This window comes from Symsagittifera roscoffensis, chromosome 2, assembly GCF_963678635.1.
Source record: "Symsagittifera roscoffensis chromosome 2, txSymRosc1.1, whole genome shotgun sequence".
Classification (NCBI taxonomy): domain Eukaryota; kingdom Metazoa; phylum Xenacoelomorpha; order Acoela; family Convolutidae; genus Symsagittifera; species Symsagittifera roscoffensis.
The window spans coordinates 3,939,588-3,959,963 of record NC_087063.1 but is presented as its reverse complement, the minus strand read 5'-3'; the positions used below and the strand labels follow the sequence as shown (position 1 = coordinate 3,959,963).

At 45.7% G+C, this 20,376-nt stretch overlaps 2 protein-coding genes across 3 annotated transcripts in view; both read left to right on the top strand.

The window, feature by feature from the left end:
• Positions 1-20,376, top strand: part of LOC134838866 (ATP synthase subunit alpha, mitochondrial-like) — a 494,565-nt gene that overhangs the window by 30 nt on the left and 474,159 nt on the right. The window lies entirely within an intron of this gene.
• Positions 17,743-20,376, top strand: part of LOC134840680 (argininosuccinate synthase-like) — a 42,060-nt gene continuing 39,426 nt past the window's right edge. For both annotated transcript variants that reach the window (XM_063856652.1, XM_063856651.1), the window contains exon 1: positions 17,743-17,927. In XM_063856652.1, the coding sequence (XP_063712722.1) occupies positions 17,781-17,927 (147 nt within the window). In that variant the 5' untranslated portion in view covers positions 17,743-17,780. The remainder of the gene's footprint in view (positions 17,928-20,376) is intronic.

Below are 20,376 nucleotides of genomic sequence, written 5' to 3'. Positions count from 1 at the left end.
GATGGGCTTTCGAGCTGTTCGAACTTTCCAGAGCGACCCACGCTAGATGAAATGCAAACTGATAAACCGGTTCTGCCGGAGATTGAACATTTAAGGGGCAAACTGAAAGATGAACAGCTCGAAGCTATCAAGGACGTACTAGAGCGGAACGAGGAGGTTTTTTCAAGGCATAAGGCGGATATCGGGTGTTGTAATTTTGTTGAACATGAAATAGAACTTGAGGAAAACGCGGTGCCACACAGGGAGGGGGCGAGGCGCATGACCCCACACAAATCGGACGCGTGTAGAAAAGAAATCGAAACGTTACTAGAGTATGACATGATAGAACCATCCAAGTCACCGTGGGCGTGTGGAGTAGTGATGGCCAAAAAGAAAGGCGACCAGTTAAGGTTTTGTTGTGACTTTCGATACCTGAACTCCGTCACGGTGAAGGATGCCTATCCCATACCTAGAATTGATGAGAGCCTCTCGAAGTTAGGTGATGCGAAATTTTTTACGACTCTTGATTTAGGCTCGGCCTTTTGGCAGGTACCATTAAGGAAGCAAGACAGGGACAAGACAGGGTTCGCCTGCGAGTTGGGTCTGTTTCAATGGAAACGGATGCCGTTTGGACTCTGCAATGCAACATCCACGTTTCAGCGGCTGATGGCACACGCGTTGATAGGCGTGACGAAGAAGTACGGCAACCTGGTAATGTGCTATGTGGACGACGTGGTAATAGCAACGCCAACACTAGAAGACCACATCGAGAGGCTTGACGAGGTGTTCGCGTGCATGAAAAGATCGGGGCTGAAGTGTAAACCATCAAAGTGCGAGATACTCAAGGACTCGATTAAATACTTGGGCAGGATGGTAGATAAACACGGTATCAGACCTGACCCAGACGCCGTGGAAGCAGTCCTAACCTGGAAATCACCGAAGACGGAGCACCAGCTGATGAGCTTCCTGGGTTTCGCCAACTATTATAGAGAATTCATCAAGGGCTATGCGGACAAGGTATACCCGATGCAACAATTAATGAGACACAAGGGCAAGAAGTTCACGTGGAACAACGCGGCAGAAGAGTCATTCCAGAGAATAAAGAAAGAGCTGTGTGAGGCACCAGTACTGGGTATGCCGACTGAGAAGGGGATGTACGTGCTAGACACGGATGCGTCAGTAGTCGCTATTTCTGGGATTCTCCATCAAGAACAAGAATGGAATGGGAAGACAGTCTTGAGACCAATAGCATACGGGAGCAAGGTCCTAAGTGACACAGAAATGAAGTACGGAGCACCGAAAGCAGAGATGTTTGCGGTGGTCACCTTTGTCGAAAAATACAGAGCATACTTAGGCAGTGAGCCCTTCAAGCTGCGAGTCGACAACCGAGCACTAAGCTGGCTGAAAACGTACTCAATGGACCAGAGCTATATTGGGAGGTGGATAGTTCGCTTGGATGGATACAACATGATAATTGAGCACAGAACACGAGATAAACATCAAAATGCTGACAGCTTGAGTAAGAAGACGGAGTTCTACGAGAGGCAAGAACAAAGAGAGGCGGACAGACCTGAGATCAAAGACGGCTTCTCCTTCATGGACAAAGAAACGTACGACAGTCTTCCACTCACGAGATGGCTGGACAAATCAGGCAAACCGATTGAAGATCATCCCGAATTGCCGAAAGAGCCTCTTGAAAAGACCATCTTGAAGAAAAGCAGAGGGATTCCGATAGGAATAATGCTCAAGTCCAAGATCGTGAGGGAAACACTTAAGGCAAAAGGTTATGATCTCATCCAGGTAGAGGAGGGAACGGTCCGAATAGATGAAGACTTAATGAGGTTGCTTGAGAAACTATCAGATGACAAGCCCGTGATCCAAGGGAAAGGTCAGGAGGCACCGGAACTAACCATACTTCGGAGAGAAGAAACAGTGAACAATACTGACGTCTCAAAAGGAAGCATCACTGATAGCAAGGAAGTTGTGCGATCACTAGTTGAAAAAATCCCCGAAAAAATTCTGGAACAGACAAAAGTCAGGGATAAGAAAGTAACATTCAGAGAAGAAGTTGAACACCTGGGACTAGATCAAGAGTCCGGGGAGTGGTCCAGATTCATGGAAGAAGACGAAACCGGAGAAGGGAAATTGTCCGGGGAGCGTGAAGAATGGGATGAAGACTCGGATGAGAGCAGCGAAGACCAAGACAGTCTATGCATGATACTGGCGGAAGAGAAGATAAGACAGCACGACAGGGAATTACAGACGGATCCATCTTCAGGGACGTACAATCTGGAAATACAAGAGGTACGAGGTGGTGAAGAGCTCGAGAAAATAGCAGTTTCAAGAAAACCACTAAGGGAACTATCGTGCAACTCAAACGTCAGAAGGAATCTGGTACCAGAAGACGACATGAAAATCGTGAAAAGGATGACATGTGTGAAGCTGAGCGATGACATCCACAACCCTGGTGAAATGAATGGACAGATCATGGCGCTAAAGGAGCACGTTAAGGCGAGATACAGGCTGTCTGACCTAATAAGGGCCCAGAAGAATGACAAAATGACAAGTAACCTCTCCAAATGGATCCATTCGGGAGTCAAGGAGAAGGGGGAACTTGAGGAAGACAGCTACAAGATCTTGAGCCAGTTCTACAAAGAAAAGAGAGATTTACTTTATCACACAGCTGAAGGGGTGGTAGCGTGCAAGAGAAGAGATGAGGAAAAAATATTACACAAACACAACCTCATCATACTACCACAATTGTACCAAACGGAGGTGCTTTTCAGATCACACGACCAGATGGGCCACCAGGGGATAGATAAAGTACAACAAAGGATACTTCACAGGTTTGATTGGCCGGGAATGAGAAAAGCTTGCGAGAGATGGGTGAATGCCTGCCTAGCATGCCTTCAAGTAAAAGACCCAAGGAAGATGAAGTTTTCCCTCAAGTCTGTCGAGAGTTCGGAATTCAATGAAGTGGTGCAGATAGACCATCAGAAAATCTGCATGACGGAGTCGGGTTATAACCAAATACTAGTTATAATAGATCACTTCACCAAGTTGGCGGAAGCGGTTCCGTGCCAGACAGCCTCGGCAGAGGAGACATGTGATCACCTGATAACGCATTGGATATCGCGGTATGGTTTTCCAATGACTTTCCAGTCGGACAACGGCAAGGCTTTTGTGGGGGACTTGACAAAAGAATTGATGAAGAGATCACACATTGCTCAAGCGCACTCGACGACCTATCATCCACAGACCAATGGGTTGGTAGAGAGACAGAACAGGACACTGGTCAACATGCTCAGGGTGCACTGCTCGAGATACATGACGGACTGGGACAAATACCTGCCACAGGTAGTAGGAGCCTATAATAGTACTCAGCACTCAACGACGGGTATCAGTCCTTTCATGATGTTGACAGGCAGGGAAAGGGCAATGCCTATAACATTCTTCTACCCGGAGTACGAGGGGAAGAGGACGTCACCTCAAGCATACGTGAAGGAAGCGATCAAAAGACAACAAGAGCTAAACGAGCTATGTCGGAGAAACACGGCGCAAGCGCAAATGAGGCAACGCAAGAAATATGACGAAAAGATACTAAGAGCAAAGCCATACGAAGTGGGCCAATACGTGTGGGTCTTCCAAAATGTCATACCGCCCAAGGGAACAAAGAAACTACTCAAGAAATGGAGAGGACCGTTCATGATTACGGAAGTACATCAACAAGGACGGTTCTATCGCTTGAGTACAGGGCGAGCAGCACATTACGAAAATCTGAAGCCTCATGTCCCGTCCCCGGAGGACTGGTGCCTACCAAAAGACATGGAAGGTCTTGAGTACCTGGTGGTGGAACCAGCGTGCGAGGTGAATGAGAAAGGCACTAGAGAGAAAAATGATGGTAATGAGAACTTGAGTTTGGACGACAACGAAAAGATAGAAGTGGAGTCGGATGCAGGTTCATTTGTAGAAGAAGACTGGAACGACCCAGAGCAAAACGAGGTACCGAAGTGGATGGAGCCGGATCGACCAACACCACCGGAAACCAGGACTGGCAATCGTAAACGAACAGGTATGAGGTACAATAGGTACGGGGATGACTTCTTGATCGATAAGATACAGCCAGACAAGTTGGGCGATGAACTACTAAGCGCAGGCGAACTGGAAGCCGAAGAGGAATGGCAGGTCATTGACGATGGTGGACATTATCCGCAGGATGATTACTCGACGCCAGAATTGGAGACGGATCTCGAGCAGAGTGAAATAGAAAGGAGGGAGAACACGAACTTGAGGATTCTAGAGTGGATGCGTGATGTCAAAGACGAGAGCCGCGAAGGACAAAGCATTCAGCAAATCGATGTATCAGCAGCAAATTACATGAAGACAGAGGACCCTCTTTTCGGATGGACAGCAACAGACAGGCCACTGGACATCCCCAAGGACAATTCAGACCCGACTACATCGACGGGGACGTCGATAAATATTTTTGTCCGGGGAGTGGGGGTAGGACTTACCCACACCGAAAATTTGATGATAAAGAAGCTCAAGGAAGTGAGGGAAACAAGCGGATTGGAACTGGAGGAAGAAGAACCAGAGCCTACCATAGGAAGGAATTTCAAAACGAAATTCGAAATACCCAATGAATACTCAGAGAACATCATGATAACGGATAGCGACTTCATCCTGTCAAACAGGACCAGCGCGATCTGCATCACGGCGGACATGAGTTTCAAATCAAGATTGGAGGCTGACTTCAAAAGAGAGTACCAGAACGTAGAGTTTCTGTTCAGACAGAGGCCAGGACTGGGAGGCATAGCAGCGCTTCCACCGTCAGTGGCACAAGTCCCGGGCAAATACCTCTGCTTCCTAGTAACGAGAGTCAACGACAGAAACACAATTGATCCCGAACACGTGATATTGGCACTGACAAGACTACGTGACTTCATGATTGAAAGAGGAATAGTGGAGGTCTCGATGCCGGTGTACGACCCAAACAGGGGCAAACTGAGCTCGAGGGAATTGTACGCTATCCTACATGTGGTCTTTGCAGAAACAGAGATAATGGTGCATCTTCACAAGAAGTACTACTTGAGCATCGCCTGAGTCGGGTACATGGAGGTATCAGGTCGGGTGTGAGGGAGGAGTCTCGAGTTAGGTACTGGGGTGCGGCGCAGGTAAAGGGATCTTAAGATGTGATTGGCATGACAATTGAATTTTAAAAGAAAGAATTGATGGTGCTAAAACATAAAATGAATCTGCATGTTCTTAAGGGAAAATCCAATCGAATTGCTTTAAGTGATATGAGAATGATAAGATTTTAACCATATGGGTAGAAGGGGGGTCTCTAGGTTAGGGACGTGATATGCTAAGTTTTAATGAGCTTTCTGTTTTCAGATCAAGTTTGAAAAACAAAGTTGAAAATCCAACTACACTCAAGCGAGTAACAGAAAGAGAGAATCTTGATTGAACACGCGATAATCCGAATCTACAGCAAGTACTTGCAGGAGAACATTTCTAGGTAATTCTTGAGTTGGTAAGGTAATTCTTGAGCTGGTTAACATCTACCTACATACATCCCGAAGTTACAAAGAATGGCAGACCGATTCTGGAACTCCGTGCCCGCGGTCCTGAGGAAGCCCACTCTTGATGAGCTGTACAGGCGCCTGAGGGACTTGGACTATACCCAAATAGACGAGAGAATGGCGGTGATGCTGAATGCCATCCTCCAGTTGGAGGACCAGGGTGAGTGCAGGGAGTCTGCAACGGAGGCTGTCTTGATGATCGGCTACACCACCGAGGGAATATCGAACCAAGAACAGACCAGATGGTTGTCTTGGAATGTGGATGGAGGAGTAAGGGGTTTTGACTTGGCAAGGAATCCTGGCCTGAATAACAACACCGAATATGGCGCAGGGGAATTCCCATTACCGACTAGGCCAACAGTAAGGTCCACCAGCCAGAGCTCGAGTAGGGTGCCATCGATGTCACGAATGCAACAGACGACCGAGGCATATCCGGATCTAGGTGTTCTAAAGAAAGAGCTCGAGAAGACGCAGAAGGAAAGGAATAAGGCAAACCTCGATCGGGATCAGGCAAATCTGGATCGGGAGAAGGTTCAGCTGGAAAGGGACCAGGCGGTCAATGAGCGAGACCAGGCTCTGAGGTTGCTTGAGATACAAAAAGCTGAGCATCAACAGGAGTTAAGGGTGCGGGAGAACGTCGCGAATCGTGATCAATTGAAGTCGGAGTTGGAAAGGATAGAACAGCGACAACGCGAGCTTGACGCACAGAAGGGAGCCAGGTCAAACGAACGAGTGGTGACCAGCTCGAGGCCAGAGTCGCGCATGGAGGTGGATGAAGCTCCCAGGGCTAGAGGACGGTTCAACCTTGACCGCGAGGCCAGAGAACACATGAGTGAAGGGTTGGAGGTCTGGATACCGAATGACGTGACGCCTTCCCTGCGCAACCTAGAGACACAACCTGTACGTCCCCTGATGGATGTGGTGTTACCAGGATATACCCCAACCTCGACCTCGAGTGGCAGTCAGGTGAGCGGCGCCTCATCGCGCCTGAAGGAGCTAGGCGAGAAATTGCAGCAGCAGAGTCGTGAAAGATCGACAAGGCCAGAGCTTCCCCCAACTTGGAGGGAACAGCCGGTCAGGAATGTCGTGATCGCAAGCTATAAGAAGAATACAGAAGGGAACTACCACAGGCACAATCGGCTGGACTGGAGTGCGGAACAGGGAGCCAGGAGGGACTGCTTCCATGACGCAGCCTGGGTGGAGTATCTAGCGCCACCTCGTGTGCCAGAGGGTGCAGTTCACCTAATTATAGGGGATAGCCTGGTGCGGGTGTTGACCCAGATACGGTCACATTGGCAGACAGGAGTCTTGAGTTTCGCTGGAGCTGCCACGCCACAGATGTTGGCAACCCTGGACATGCTAGGGATGACCAAAGTTTACACAGTGACCCTGATGGTTGGGACCAACGACGTGTCAAGGGGAGAAGCGAGGAAAGTAACGAGGTTGTGCGACAAGATGAGCTGCCTTCTTGAGGAACTGAGGATCCAGATGGACCCCATCCTGCTGACGGTATGCACGGTCCCCTACAACATGATGTTTGATCAGCACGCCCTAGAGATGAACCAGAAGGTGCGGAGCCTGAACAAGGTGATCCGAGACATACACCGAAAGAGTGTGCTTCATCTCAGGCTGTTGGACATAGCAGAACGTATGGAGAAAAAGGGATTCCCTGAAGACACCTCAAAAAATGGAATCCATTTCGATAGGCCAAGGGGAGCGGAGTGGCTGAACGACGTCTTCCAGGAACACATAAACACGCTAGAGGCGGACCTGCTGGAGACAGCCCAATTCACTTTAGGACCACCTCCCAACCCACCATTCCTTGCCTCGAGGGCCTTGGCTGGTCGTTTGGGAGCGAGAGTTGATACTAGAGACAGTTCAAGGAGCAATCAGACCCGATTGCAGAGTGCCACGCCAATGGAGTCGGAGGAGGTAGAGTCATCAACACCTCCGGGCTCGGCGATGTCCTCTGTGGTGGTGGCAGATGGCAGGAGAGAAAAGAAGTCTATGGAGACTGCCCGCTTGAGATATCCTGAGAAGGTGAAGGAACTGGATTTAGAGAGTTTGGAATGCAGACGAGATTTGGCGGAAACCCTGGGGATCGAACGAGTGTCGCACGAGGATTTGAATAGACATCATTGCGTAGACTGGTTGAAAGCTCACGAGGCGCACTTCTCGAGAGCGAAGCTAATGGAGACCACAGACCTGACTGGAATTCCCACAAAAACGATCATGGGACCCATTAACTACAGGCCTCTCAAGCTGTTGGGGAGTCCTGGACTTATAATAGAACCTCCCAAGCACCGAACTGGCATCGCCAGGATCAGGTTGGCAACCCCGGCGCAGTTAAAGGTGGTAGACAAGCTACTCAATCCGGGGGGAATGGAATTGCCTGATGCCGCTTACGAAGGTCCGAAGTTGGCAGAAGATCCCAGGTACGGGAAGCCCTGTGGTGGCACCCAACTGGCCAAAACTCTGGCAGTTTATGATAGAGCAGATCCAGCTGCTGCAAGAGTAGTCATTGTGGCGGGATCGGACTTCGAAGGAACGTCTCCCAAGTTGTTCTGGCCGGAGACTCTGGTATACTCCTTGCCAGGAGCCGAATTGAACCAGATGTTGACTCTAGTGGCGGCGATAAAGTCGGAGATGCCCTGTGAACCTGAGCTGCTATTGTTTGCAGGAATGAATGATCACCTGCACGCGATGGGACTTCTTGAGCGACTGAAGGGCAAGGAGATTCCGACATCAAGGAAGATATGGGAGGCTATTCAGGCGTTATTTGCGGCGATGAATGAGGTACAAGAGAACGTAGCCTCGAGATTTGGGTCTAAGACGAAGGTGGTGTTTACCACATCCCCAGGATACGCAAATATGCCACCCGCCCTACAATTCGTGTACGCGGTCTTGATCCTGATAGCAGAAGGGAGTGAATGGCGGATTCTGATGGCAGCCCCCAATCGAGAGCTGGAGCCATCGAACTTGAGGCTTTACAAATCAGAATTGCCGGCGGCATGGGCTGACATATCTCATGCACTGAGGGGTTTTTACGGACTGGCCGACGTCCTGATTGTATTGGATGAGGTACTCTTGCTAGAGATATCGAACTTTGCTAGACAACTCAAGTTCAGCCCAGTCATCGGGGACGACCACCCGGCGATAAACCAGTTGACGGCCAGCCTGTGGTTCCGGAGTATGGATGTGAAAGTCGCAAATTCCACCAGCAGGTCTAGAGGTCCCAGCAACGAGAGAAGAAATGTGGTCGAGACGGAGAAACAGTTAGAATCGATGAAATATCGCTTGACTCAAGAGAATGGCTGGTGGCCATTCCTGACACCAAGTCTGGAGAACGTCACGAATAAAACGAGGGAGGAAGCACCACTCCTCGTGAAACAAATCTGGAGTTTTCTAGAGAAGCAACTGGAGCTAGCTGAAACGAGAGACATGACGGTGGCTAGATTTGTCTCGGCCGCCAATGAAGTGACGATTGGAGGATTTTGGAGAGAGCACGCCAACGGCGAATTGAAGACTAGGAGAGATTACGAGATTCTCAAGTTCTTGAGTCCTTGCTGGGAGAAAGAATTCTTGGCAGGAGTGTTCGGCACCACGGCGACTATCTTCGGAGCCTTCGTACAGGAGATACTGGGCATGTCCATCAGCCTGCTCTTGGCCCTGTATTTGGTTTACCCCAGATACTTGTTCAACATGGGCCCAGCATACATGTTTAGTCGAGGAGTGGAGACACTTCGAGTTGATGGGTATCTGGCACTAGTACTCTTGACCCATGGGGAATTGGTGTCGTTTCATCGGTTAATGGAATATGGAGAACCTCTGTCTATGGGGAGAGTCCACACGAGCATTGAAACCAGCTCCTACAAGTGTGCAGCAGGGTTGAAGACACTGCTGGTGCAATACCTCATGATGCAGAATCGATACATGACGGGTGAAGATGAGAACCCAACCTCGAGAGAAGAATGGGAGAAGGCGAACAGAGGGATGCCTCTGTTGACGGACCTGTGTCTGGCAATGAGGTCGGACCCAATGGGGATAATCCGGGGTCTAGAGGAGGTGGTGACCTGCATCTATGGTCCAGCAGTGACGTACGCGTTTCCAGATCCCCTGGTGATAACGTATCGTCACTCGGTGACGCACTTGAGTCTCATCAGCGTACTGGATGGTACAGCGCTGAATTGGTGTCAGCAGGAGGTGCTCAGGGCGCGTATGAGCAACACGGTACTCTTCGGAAAAGTGAAAGATGCCGAGATGATGGTGTGCAACTTCAGGGGACAAATGCAATGTAGAATGGGAGGCAAGCGAGAGTGCCCCATTGAAATGTATCCAAAGTTTTGGAACCTAAACCCATTGACGGCCGACGGACGAGAAGTCTTGAGAATCCCCGCCTGGAAGGAGTGCTTTGCACTAGTCAAGAGGGAGCTGGAGGCCATAATGGAGAAAGAAATCCTACCAGCCACCATGCCTGAGTTCCCGACAGTCAGGAGGATGACCTTGGGAATGAATAGTCCCTTGGTGGTTCCCTCCATAATGGCGAAGATGATGACGGAGGAAACGCAGAGGCATTTCACGGATGGCTGGGATCCCCTGTTCATCGGCTACACGGCGGCAGTCTACTTCCACATCAGCGAGATGAAGGTAAATTCGTGGACGACGCAAGCGAAAAAGAGTAGAGGTTCGCAGCCCCCTGGATATGAAGTGCGGAAAGTCTTGAGGACTCTTGAGAAGGAAGGACTTGAGAATATGCTACCCATATGGGATGATGGCAGGATGATCGTGATGGAGGGGCACGTCGCATTGGTGGACGAAATGAAATTTGCCACGAGAAAATACAAGGCACCCTATGGCTTGGAACAAGTAGAAGTGACACAGGAGGGAACAGAACTAGATGCAGCAGGTCAACTGCATGTAGCCCTGACGGAATATAAAAAGCTGGATCCTACGACACCGTCACCACTGTCTGTAGACACGCCTGGAGACAAGAGGAGTGGACCTGTTGAGGATCGATTCAAAAGAATTCTCGAGAGAAGAAGAAATGAATCAGAGGAAGAGAGTATGGATGAAACTCTCAGTGAAGCTGGAGAAGACATGGAGGTGGGGAATACGCCTGAACCAGGGCCATCAGGGGAGGAACTCACCACTCAAGAGCTGTTGAAAGACTTGAGCGAAGAGAATTGGGCAGATACTGCCACCCCACCTCTGAACCCGTCCCCGCGGAAGAACCTAGAGTTGCCATTGGCAGGTGAGACCTTCAATATGGGGATGTTACTCTTGAGCTCGGAGGAAAGGGAGAAGAACACGTTCGAAGGGAACAGGGACATATTCTTGGGATCTCTCGAGGATGACGCTTGGCAGGAGTTCCTGGAGGAATTCAATCGAGAAGTGGGCAGCGAGACGACGCTGGACAAGTTCAAGAAGGAACTGTGGGACGCAGTAGTGAGATTCGGGGAGCCGCTCCTGATAGGAACGGGCCTGGATGAGAAAGCAAGAAAAGAGCTGCTGAACAAGCTAGTGGAGCTGAGGAACGCACGATCGAAGACTAGAAAAGAGAAATGTGAGGACAGCTCTACTCTGAAACAAAAAACTGTGGATAAAATGGTTGATGATATAAAAAGGGATAAGGTTGGGACTAGTAATATGATTAAAAGTACTAATATCCTTAAGGCTCGAGCAGGGGGGAGGCAAGAGTTGGAAGGAGTGGATGGAGAGGTCGAATCAATGATGATAGCCACAACACCCTCGAGCAGAGATGTGAAGACTCGCAAGAGGAAGAGAGAAGTGGAAGGATGGGGTAGTCCTTCAGTGGATGCTGTTTCGGAAGGAAACTTGAGAGAGACGGCGCCCATCGTTTTGGCTCGATGCAAGACGGCGGCATACAAGAACAGCTCGGAGCTCAGGAAACCACTTGAAGTAGAAAAGGAAATAGAGGTTTCCGCCAGTTCGACGTCAGAAGAAGACTTCAAGCCTCAGAAGGTAAACGTGAAGAGAGGTTCAACGAACGGACAGGTAGGGGAAGTGGAGATCGGCAAAGAATGGATCTCGAAGGCACATCAGGACATGGGCAAGCAAGTGACGAGTGATCCATTGGAGAGGAACAAGACGAGGAACACTTCTCGGACGTGGTGGGTGGCCCTCGAAACATTGAAGGAAATGGAGGACTGCTTGAAGAAGTTGGACAGTGGAATAGCTCGCAAGCGACGCAATTGGGCCACCCAGCAAAAAGCCGAGGGTAATAAGATAGAGATGGCAAGTCATCTGAAGAGGTCCTGGCAGAGTTTGTTGAAGGATCATTTTGAAGAGGCGATGAGGACATCCTCATCAGCACCGCCACTGATGGCGAACCCCTTCGTTAGAACTGCGGGACAATTAATGTTCACCTGGAGTCTGGTGGGAATAGAGTTGGAGACATTGACCTCGTATGACAGGCTGAAGTTGGGAAGCAAGAAGCTAGAGGTGTATCAGGCACTGATGCAACACGTGGCCAGGGACAATTCAGGCTTGAGCCTGGCTAGAAGAAAAGATGCCACATGTTTCTTGAGATGGATAATGTCAATGATGTCTGATAGCACCATCCTGGCATGCCACCAGAGAGCAAGTGGAAGTAAAACCATGGAGAAAAGAGTCTCAACGATCATCTTGAACGTATATCAGAGTACAGGAATAGAGAAAGAAGATGGTTCCAGACTATCCTTAGAGAACCATCGAAAGCTGGACGAGGTACGGAGGTTCTCTAATAAGAAGTTCGAGGAAGAACATGATGTTCACCGTAACCTGGCCTCGTCAGGACAGTACTCGAGACTCAGTGAGAAGGGGGAATACCAATATGTGTCTGGAGTGATGGGAATAGCCTACAATCCCTTCTTAGCCTCGGAAGCTGGAGGAGCCCACAGAAACCATGAGGTAGCGGAGCTACTGAAGTTTTGGACAGAAAGAATAATGGAGATAGACGCGGTGGAGAAAGAGGGGCCGAGCCTGGGCCTGATTCTTGAGGAAACACCAGAGGTGATAAGCATACCGCGCTCAAACAAGAGAGTTGAAGTGAACGTGGGCGGTGGAAATGGCTTGTTAACTACGAACTTGGGAGTGATATGGAAGCTACTAAGACCCTCCTGGTGTCCACATCCCCATGCGAGTCTAATCGAGGAAACCACCGAGCGAGTGAGGTTAGCACCAACGGAAGATGAAGATCTGGCGAAGTTGAGTGTGCTACATAAGCTAATCACGCCCCAGATGCAAGAGCCAAGCGAAAGGACGAGCGACCCCGGGTCAGCAAAGAAATTGGAGCCGGGTAGCTGTCTGGATTCGACGTGTGGGAACGGAGAACACATCTGCGATGGACGGTCATGCGTCAGAATACTGTCGTTTCAAAAAGAAGACCTGGTCACTTGGTTCGAAGACATCACAGAAAGGGAGAAAAGAGAAGTGCAAATAACAGCGGAATGTTACGCGAGAACCACGGTGAATATAGCGACAGCTCTCGGATTCTTCTCGAGAATGTGTGGTCTGCAGGCACTGGAGAGACTGGAATCTGAACATCATTTAGTGACGGCGTTGAGCGTAGAATCATGGCCCGGGGTGTTGCAGGTGACTCAAAAACACATCCGGAGCTGGAAGGTTGGTCTTGAGGCGGAAATGGGATTTCCCATGAGCGAAGCTTATGGCTTGCCATTGAACGCGAAATCGCTGATAGGGTCAATGATGGCCAACTTGTGCGGAAGTCACTACCCGCTACACATGGCGATGGTGGAAGTGTCCAGCCAGAGAATACTGGTGGACAAGGCCTTCTCAGTGCCCATGTGCGTGAGGTTGGCTCGGATGTCGCATCACTCGCACAAGTTGTTGAGAAAAATCAAAGGGACAGTACCAAAAGAATTGAGAGATGACTTAAGCGAAATCTGGGGAGAAGATCTTCTGAAGTTGGAAAGAGAAAACACGAGCGATCACGAGAGACAAAACGTGATCGGGAAACCTGTGGGAAGTACTCCGAACCTGGAAGACAACGACACGATGCACGAGAAAATGATGGAGCTTGAGCCTCTCTTGGAAGCCTCAGCGGAGCGTAATCTCAGGAGCATTGAGATCTCTCATGGGGAATGCCCATGCCACTGTTTGGCACAAACGGTGTGGTATCCAGATCACAAGAACCTTTGCCTGGTGTGGGATGTGGAAGAGATTCGGTCGATCGGACTACCGGATCACCGGCAGAAGGTGACGCTCTTAGTAGTGAGTACGATGTTAGCTCTGAGATGGATAGAAGAGAATATAACGAAGTATCGGGAGGCGACGACGCCAACGGCTGAGTCAATATACGCGATAGACTACAGCAGGAGACTCGAGTTGTTTGAGACTGCGTGCAAAGTATTCGCCATACCGACGGAAGTCAGGCACGTATGGAGTCGCTTGAGGTACTTTCCATGGTTTCGGGCGACACTGACGTCTTGGTTGTACATGACAACGAAAGATCACATGAGAAAACATCAAAAAGAGTATCGACAGTTCCAGGCCGAGATTGGGCCGGAAGCTTTCAAGAGACCCCTGCTAACCCATCGTAATGCGATCACGACAGGATGGAAAAGAGTGGGTAAGATGTCTAGAGACAATACCAAAGCGAGGGAGTCGATACTAGAGGAAGACCTGGCGAAGAACGTGAGCTTGAGCCTGCACAACTCCTTTTGCTTGAACCGAGAAGCTAGGGTGAAGGCACTACCCAACCAAGCAAAGAGGTTGCAGGAGCAGAGAGAATGGATGCGATCCTATGAACAGCTGAAGGCTTGGGAGGAGATTGTGATTAGTTCCGATGATGAAGAGGAACTGTTGAGACAGTTTGCCGCATCTAGCACTTCAGGATGCAGTACCTCCAAGGCGAAGAGTACGAGATGAATGGGCAAATCGGATGGATCTTGAGTCTTGAGAGGGAAGGGGGGCTTGAGCGTGGATCCGAGTGAAACTTGGATTCACGAAAAAGAAATTTTAACAAAGCAAATATTGTTACTAATATACTATATTTATTATATAAATCGAAATGCTGCATGACAATTTCCTGATTGAATAGGACAAAAGAGATTTTAAAATGATTGGCTTGAAAAGCGAAAATTCAAGGGTGCAGGTGTATGCAGATTTTGGTTGCTGTTTAGCAATAGTGTGAAAATTTTAAATGGCTGTGAATTTTGGGGTGTAGATAAGCTTAAATCTGCTGCAAACTTCTGTAAATGACCACTGGCACTGTATCTTGAGCAACACTCGGTTTTTCTGGGACTCACTGGCAGAAGACAGCGCGCGATGAGGACATCGATCTCGAGTCCGGGGAGTATGTGCCAGTCGGTCATATTTGGAAGTTTGACCTTGAGAGAAGCAAAAAACACTTGATTTTGGAGTGAAATTTAATTTTTCAAAATTTCGAATGGAACCTGTCATGCACGATTTTCTCGCGAGAACTGAAAATCAGAAAAAGAGATCAGAACAATTTCAGAACAATTGAGTCGAAAACGCGGGAAAGTCGCAAGAAAAAGCAGTAGGAAATTGCTATTCGCAATTTCCATCACTATAATAATCGAGAGTAGAGCTGTCCCATCTGTGACAGAGACGAGAGCATTCCCTCGAATTGGATTATAACGACTGGAGTATTATTCGGAACTGGACTAGAGTGAACCTTCGGTGGAAAGGTGGACAGCTTGAGTGTCCTAATGGTTCACAAGAAAACTATTGTCTAGAGTATAAACTCGTTCTCATTGTTAAAACTATAAAACATTAGACTCATTTAGTTACGTTATTTAATTCTTGAGTTAGTTACCGACTGGATTATTTCCCACTTCTTGAGCGTGCTACTATGTGAGTACAAATTTAAATTCCTAGAGTGTGTTTTATAATTGTTATGTTGAGGTAAGGCGAGTTTTAGGTTGATCCATCTGAAATGGATCAAAGTTACACTGTCTAATAAAAAGTAACTTAACGGATTGTTCCAACCCGGTTTTTAACGGCGTTCATGTATTTTGGGTATCTAGAGACCTAAGTATGGGGACGTTTCTAATTCTAGAGTGGGGGGGATATTTTAGTAGTAGCCTTTAAGCTGTAACGGGTCGTAGTCTCATGTCACAAGCGAACCGAACTGGCTCCGACCGTTCTTGAGGTAGAAAAACACAAGAGATAGTGTCCCTGACCCTTGAGCCAGTGGTTATAGGGCCTATTTTTCTTAAGCCTCATGTGTGACTGCAGTAGACGAATGTTACAAAATTGTGCTTAAAGTTTTCGTAACTACTTGGTGATTCATTTTCAAAAAAGTTTTTTAGATCTTCACGAATTAAGCTGGCGTTGTTTTTTAAAATTTCTTCATTTAGTTTCCAGTAACTAGGGCCGCGCTGATACAAGTTAGATGGCTTAACAAAAACGTGTAAGAGTAAATGATCAGAAACCGATATTTGAGTCATACTCTGTTTGGAATTTCATAAAAACATAATCTATGCGCGCAAAAGTTTTATGTTGTTTGTCATAATGTGTATAATCACAAAAATCATTCTTGAGTGCAAAATCAACAAACCCAAAACAATCAAGAATTTGTTCTTTGAGTTGGGTAAATCGTTTGATATGTGCATCATTTAACTTAAGTATTGAAGAACTGTTAATATTGTCATAACTCAGCGCATTAAAATCACCCATCATGATAATTTTCGAATTATTAGGTAAAAATCTGATGCTTAAAATCTGATGCTTACTTTGTTATTTTCGATATTTAAATTGTTTTTTTTTCTTTAGCAGAGTAAGAATGAAAATCTACGACCTGATTGTTGAGAACCTCATCCTTTTGTTTTTCTTCGCTTGGAGTTGCTACACTGTTTGTTTTAGATTCATTAATTAAAACTCTACATGGTGGTGTTTCGACATTCTTATCTTCTTCATTTTCGGTACCATTACAAAACTTATCGCTTGTTGTTTTGTCATCGTTTTTCTCATCGCTGGCATTATTGGAGCTCGGTTTTTGTGGGTACTGATTATTTAGATTATTGGTTATTTGGTTTCCTATGTTGCACCAATCATCGTGATAACCTTTTTCTTGGCGTCCAGACATCTTGCATTTTTGACATTCATGTAGTGAAGGTATGTGAAACGAGATTTCTACACCTTCCCTTATTTTGAAGCCATCCATTCTCGATTTGTAAGACCAGTCCGTCAGCTTTTTCTCTTGTTTTTCGTTTTGAATTTTAACTTCTAAAATGGCTCTTCCTGTGTAAACATACTGACCCGGTTCAGTTACGATACAGGTCTCACGTTGGAATATGGGGCTATGAATTATGTCTTCTGGCAATTTGAGAACTAATTTCGCTTCGATATCCTTGCATACATAAAGCAAGTTCGACAATTTGATTTTGGCTAGTTTAGGGTAAATGTTCTTGGGTCTATGAGACCTTGGAAAGCATCCCATGGGAAATACCGTCCTGTTAAGTAGAATGATTCCTTCGCTTTTGATGCTAGTTATGAATTGCTCTGCTTCGGGGGGAGCAATTACTGTCAGCGTATGAAGTTTGCGGTAATCTTTCGTCACAGTTATTGTTTTTGAGATTGTCATTTTCTGTTGCATTGTTGTGGGGAATTGCTTAAGTACATCGGAAGCACAACTCCGATAAGCCTGCGACAGATTTTCAGCTGGTTTGACATTTTCTCTCGAGAATGGGGGGATTATTTTGATTATTTGGATTTGTTTTGTTTCTGTTGTCGCTTTGTTTGCTGTTAGCGCATTTCTGAATTTTGACTCCGTTTCAATCAGCACTTCATGAGTAATTGGTAGCTGAGATTCCGTCAGTTGTTGTTGACTCTGACTTGGTTTTACTCAATGGGGGGCAAAAAAAGCCTTCACCCGGAGATATACTTGAAAAAAAATTAGATTTTTTTCGTTCAAAATGTAGAAATCAGAAGGTAAAAACATCAATTATATTGCACGTGCGTTTTTTATATTTTTTTTTCATATGTTTGCATTTATTTAACTTTTAAGAGAAAATTGTTTTTTTTTGGAATTTTCGTTTAAAAGATGTTTTCAACTTAGGCGCCAAATTGTGTATGTGCATGCGAATAGTTTGTTCAAATTTCGCCGTAGCTTCCGAAATTTTCTGATTGTTACCGGTTTTTTTATTTAAAATGCGATAGAATGTGAACAACTGCCAGGGCGCCTGTGATTCGCTAATAATGTTGTATTTTCAGATCTGAAATAAATTTGCCGAGATGTCTGTCACTTTTGACGATATAAAAAAGGAAATCGGTTCTGGAGATATGGGCAAAAAAGTACTCCTCGCATATTCCGGTGGTTTGGACACATCATGCATCGCGGTTTGGTTGAAGGAACAAGGCTTTGAAGTCATCTGCTATCTGGTAAGTTTTTTGATATTTGATGTTGAAATCAACGCGTAGCCATCTGAAGGAATTATCATGCTCATGGTAACAACAGGTTTCGGTGAAGTGCCTCAAAATTAACGTTTAAGGTATTTTTGGGAATAGTTTAAGATAATTTAATTCAGATTCCAGGAATTGACATATATCTTTGTTTCTCCAACAAAGTTTTATGAACTTGTCAAAATTTACTGAAAAAACCCCACCCTGTGTCATAGTTCTGCTCCATTTATTTAAGGAGGGGGGCGTCAAAAACAAAATTTCTGCAATGTTAAGCTCTCAGTTCATTATTTTAATAGATATGAGCAGTTGCAGAAAAATGTTCTTTGTACTGAAATGTTTTGACTTAAATAAGTGTTTTTTTTTCCCGGAAAAATCGGGCACCAGTTTTTTGTTCGGTCCCTCAAAATTGATGTCCCATATAAAGTCGAATAGAACTTCCAAAGGCGCAGAAATTTTGATCAAATGCAGTAAGAATCAAATGAATCATTAATTATTGTAAGCTACCATTTTGGTATCGTATTACTCCAAATCTTTGCAGTAAGCTAGGCGCGTGTTCTAATTGCCTCTCTACGCATTTTAGCAAGCAATACAGGGACCAATCATGTAACTTAGTTTGTTGACCAATATAGGTAAACTAATATAAATTTTTCTTAATTTCCAGATTTACCAGCGGAATGAAAATCAAATAGCTTTACCGTGATTTATTTGTTTATTCGACAATTGAAATTTTCAAAATTAAATCTTTTTTGTGGTATCTAGCCAACCAGCGTAGTGTCATATTGCGCACTCCACAATATTTTGAACCTAAATCTCAAACAAAACTGCTCTTTTGTTGAAACTTTTGCTTCAATGTATAGCATCGGCAATTTCATTGCATCAGTAGCTGCTTTTTTGCTGGTGTGTGTCAAAAAGTTTTCAAGCGACCGTGACGCAGATGTGAAGACATCAGGCGCCTAACCTCTAGGTCGGAAGTTTGAATCCGAACCAAGACAAAAGTTTCCTATTGTTTTTATTTTCTACCTTGTTTTCCTTTTTCATTAAAAAAGTTTGTGTTATTTTTTGCCCTTTTGTCGCTTTTGTTTGCGAAGTGCAACTTCGTCTCTGTGGCCAGTATGTGATCAGCAATTGTTATTGTGACATTGACAATTTAATAGCAGATGATTTATCCGCTTCATTGGTGGTTAGTGTTCTAAGGCATCAAGCGATGGTGGCGCAGCTGTATTGACATTGGACTCTAAATCTGGAGTTCGTTTGAGGCAATTTTTTTGTTCTTCAGGGAAGATTTACTAATATTGTGTATTTTTGAATTTTGAAGCTGCAGTTTGAAGTTTTTTCGTGCTTCCTAAGTGCAGCTTCTCTGTTGAATGTTACAACCCTTACGGAACTAACCACTGAATTTCAAGAAGTAAAGATTTTCTCAGCCGGTTTTGATTTGTTCTATTGTTCAACTTGTAATGTGTTTCATTTATAACATTAACAGCGCCATGAGGTTTTATGGTTAATAATTTTACTAGACTGCTAAAAGCTGAAATGAAGGGACATAAACCGCTAAAAGTAATTTAAAAGTTCTGAAAAAGGTGCTGTCCAGGTCTGCCATGTAGCAGTTTGAACAAAGACACGCCAATCCCCAAGTGTAAGCAACATCGATATTGTTATAATTCTCGAAATAAATCCATGATAAGTCGGTTCTTCAGACCAGTTTGTCGTTGTTTAACTTTTTATTTTAGACTTCTTGCCTCTTTCTTCTCAATCTACATTTTTTCTGACTTTCGAAAAAATTTTTGTTTTAAAAGGCCTTTTCAGCCTACAGTTTTTTCGGAGCTAAAATTGTTTGGTCATAAAAAATGTTTATTTTCTGAACCTGTGTTTTTTCCGTCCAAGCACGTCCAATTTAAACATCATATCTTATAAACTCTGAAAAAGATATTATGATTATAGTATTAGCCGCAGAACTTAACAAATTTTCATTTGAAAACTGTCCAATTTTCTCGATTGATTTTTTTCTGATACAGTCATTCATCTGGGCTCAATTTGAAATTTGGGCGATTGATTATGACTGATTTGCTGTGCATACGTGGCTCTAAGATTTCAGCAATTATGAAAACTGAATTCAATGGAGAAATTCATGCGGTAAATTCCAAATCTATCAAAAAGTTACTCAAAAAGGTTGAAACTACTTTGTGTTAACACTTATTAGTTAAAGTAAAAAGTACGGTAGTCAGAACTTTCTTGGATGAGACGAGTTATATTTTCATCTTCCAGAGCAAGTTTATTGCAATCGGATTTCTTGCTTTTTTCCCTTAATACTTTGTCCACAGGACTCATCTCCTGGGCGCTCTGCTTGAACTTTAGTTCAACAGACGACCTATTTTGGGTTAGTTTTCAATTTGAACACCCGTTCTACTCGACATTGTTTTTAAAAGTCGAT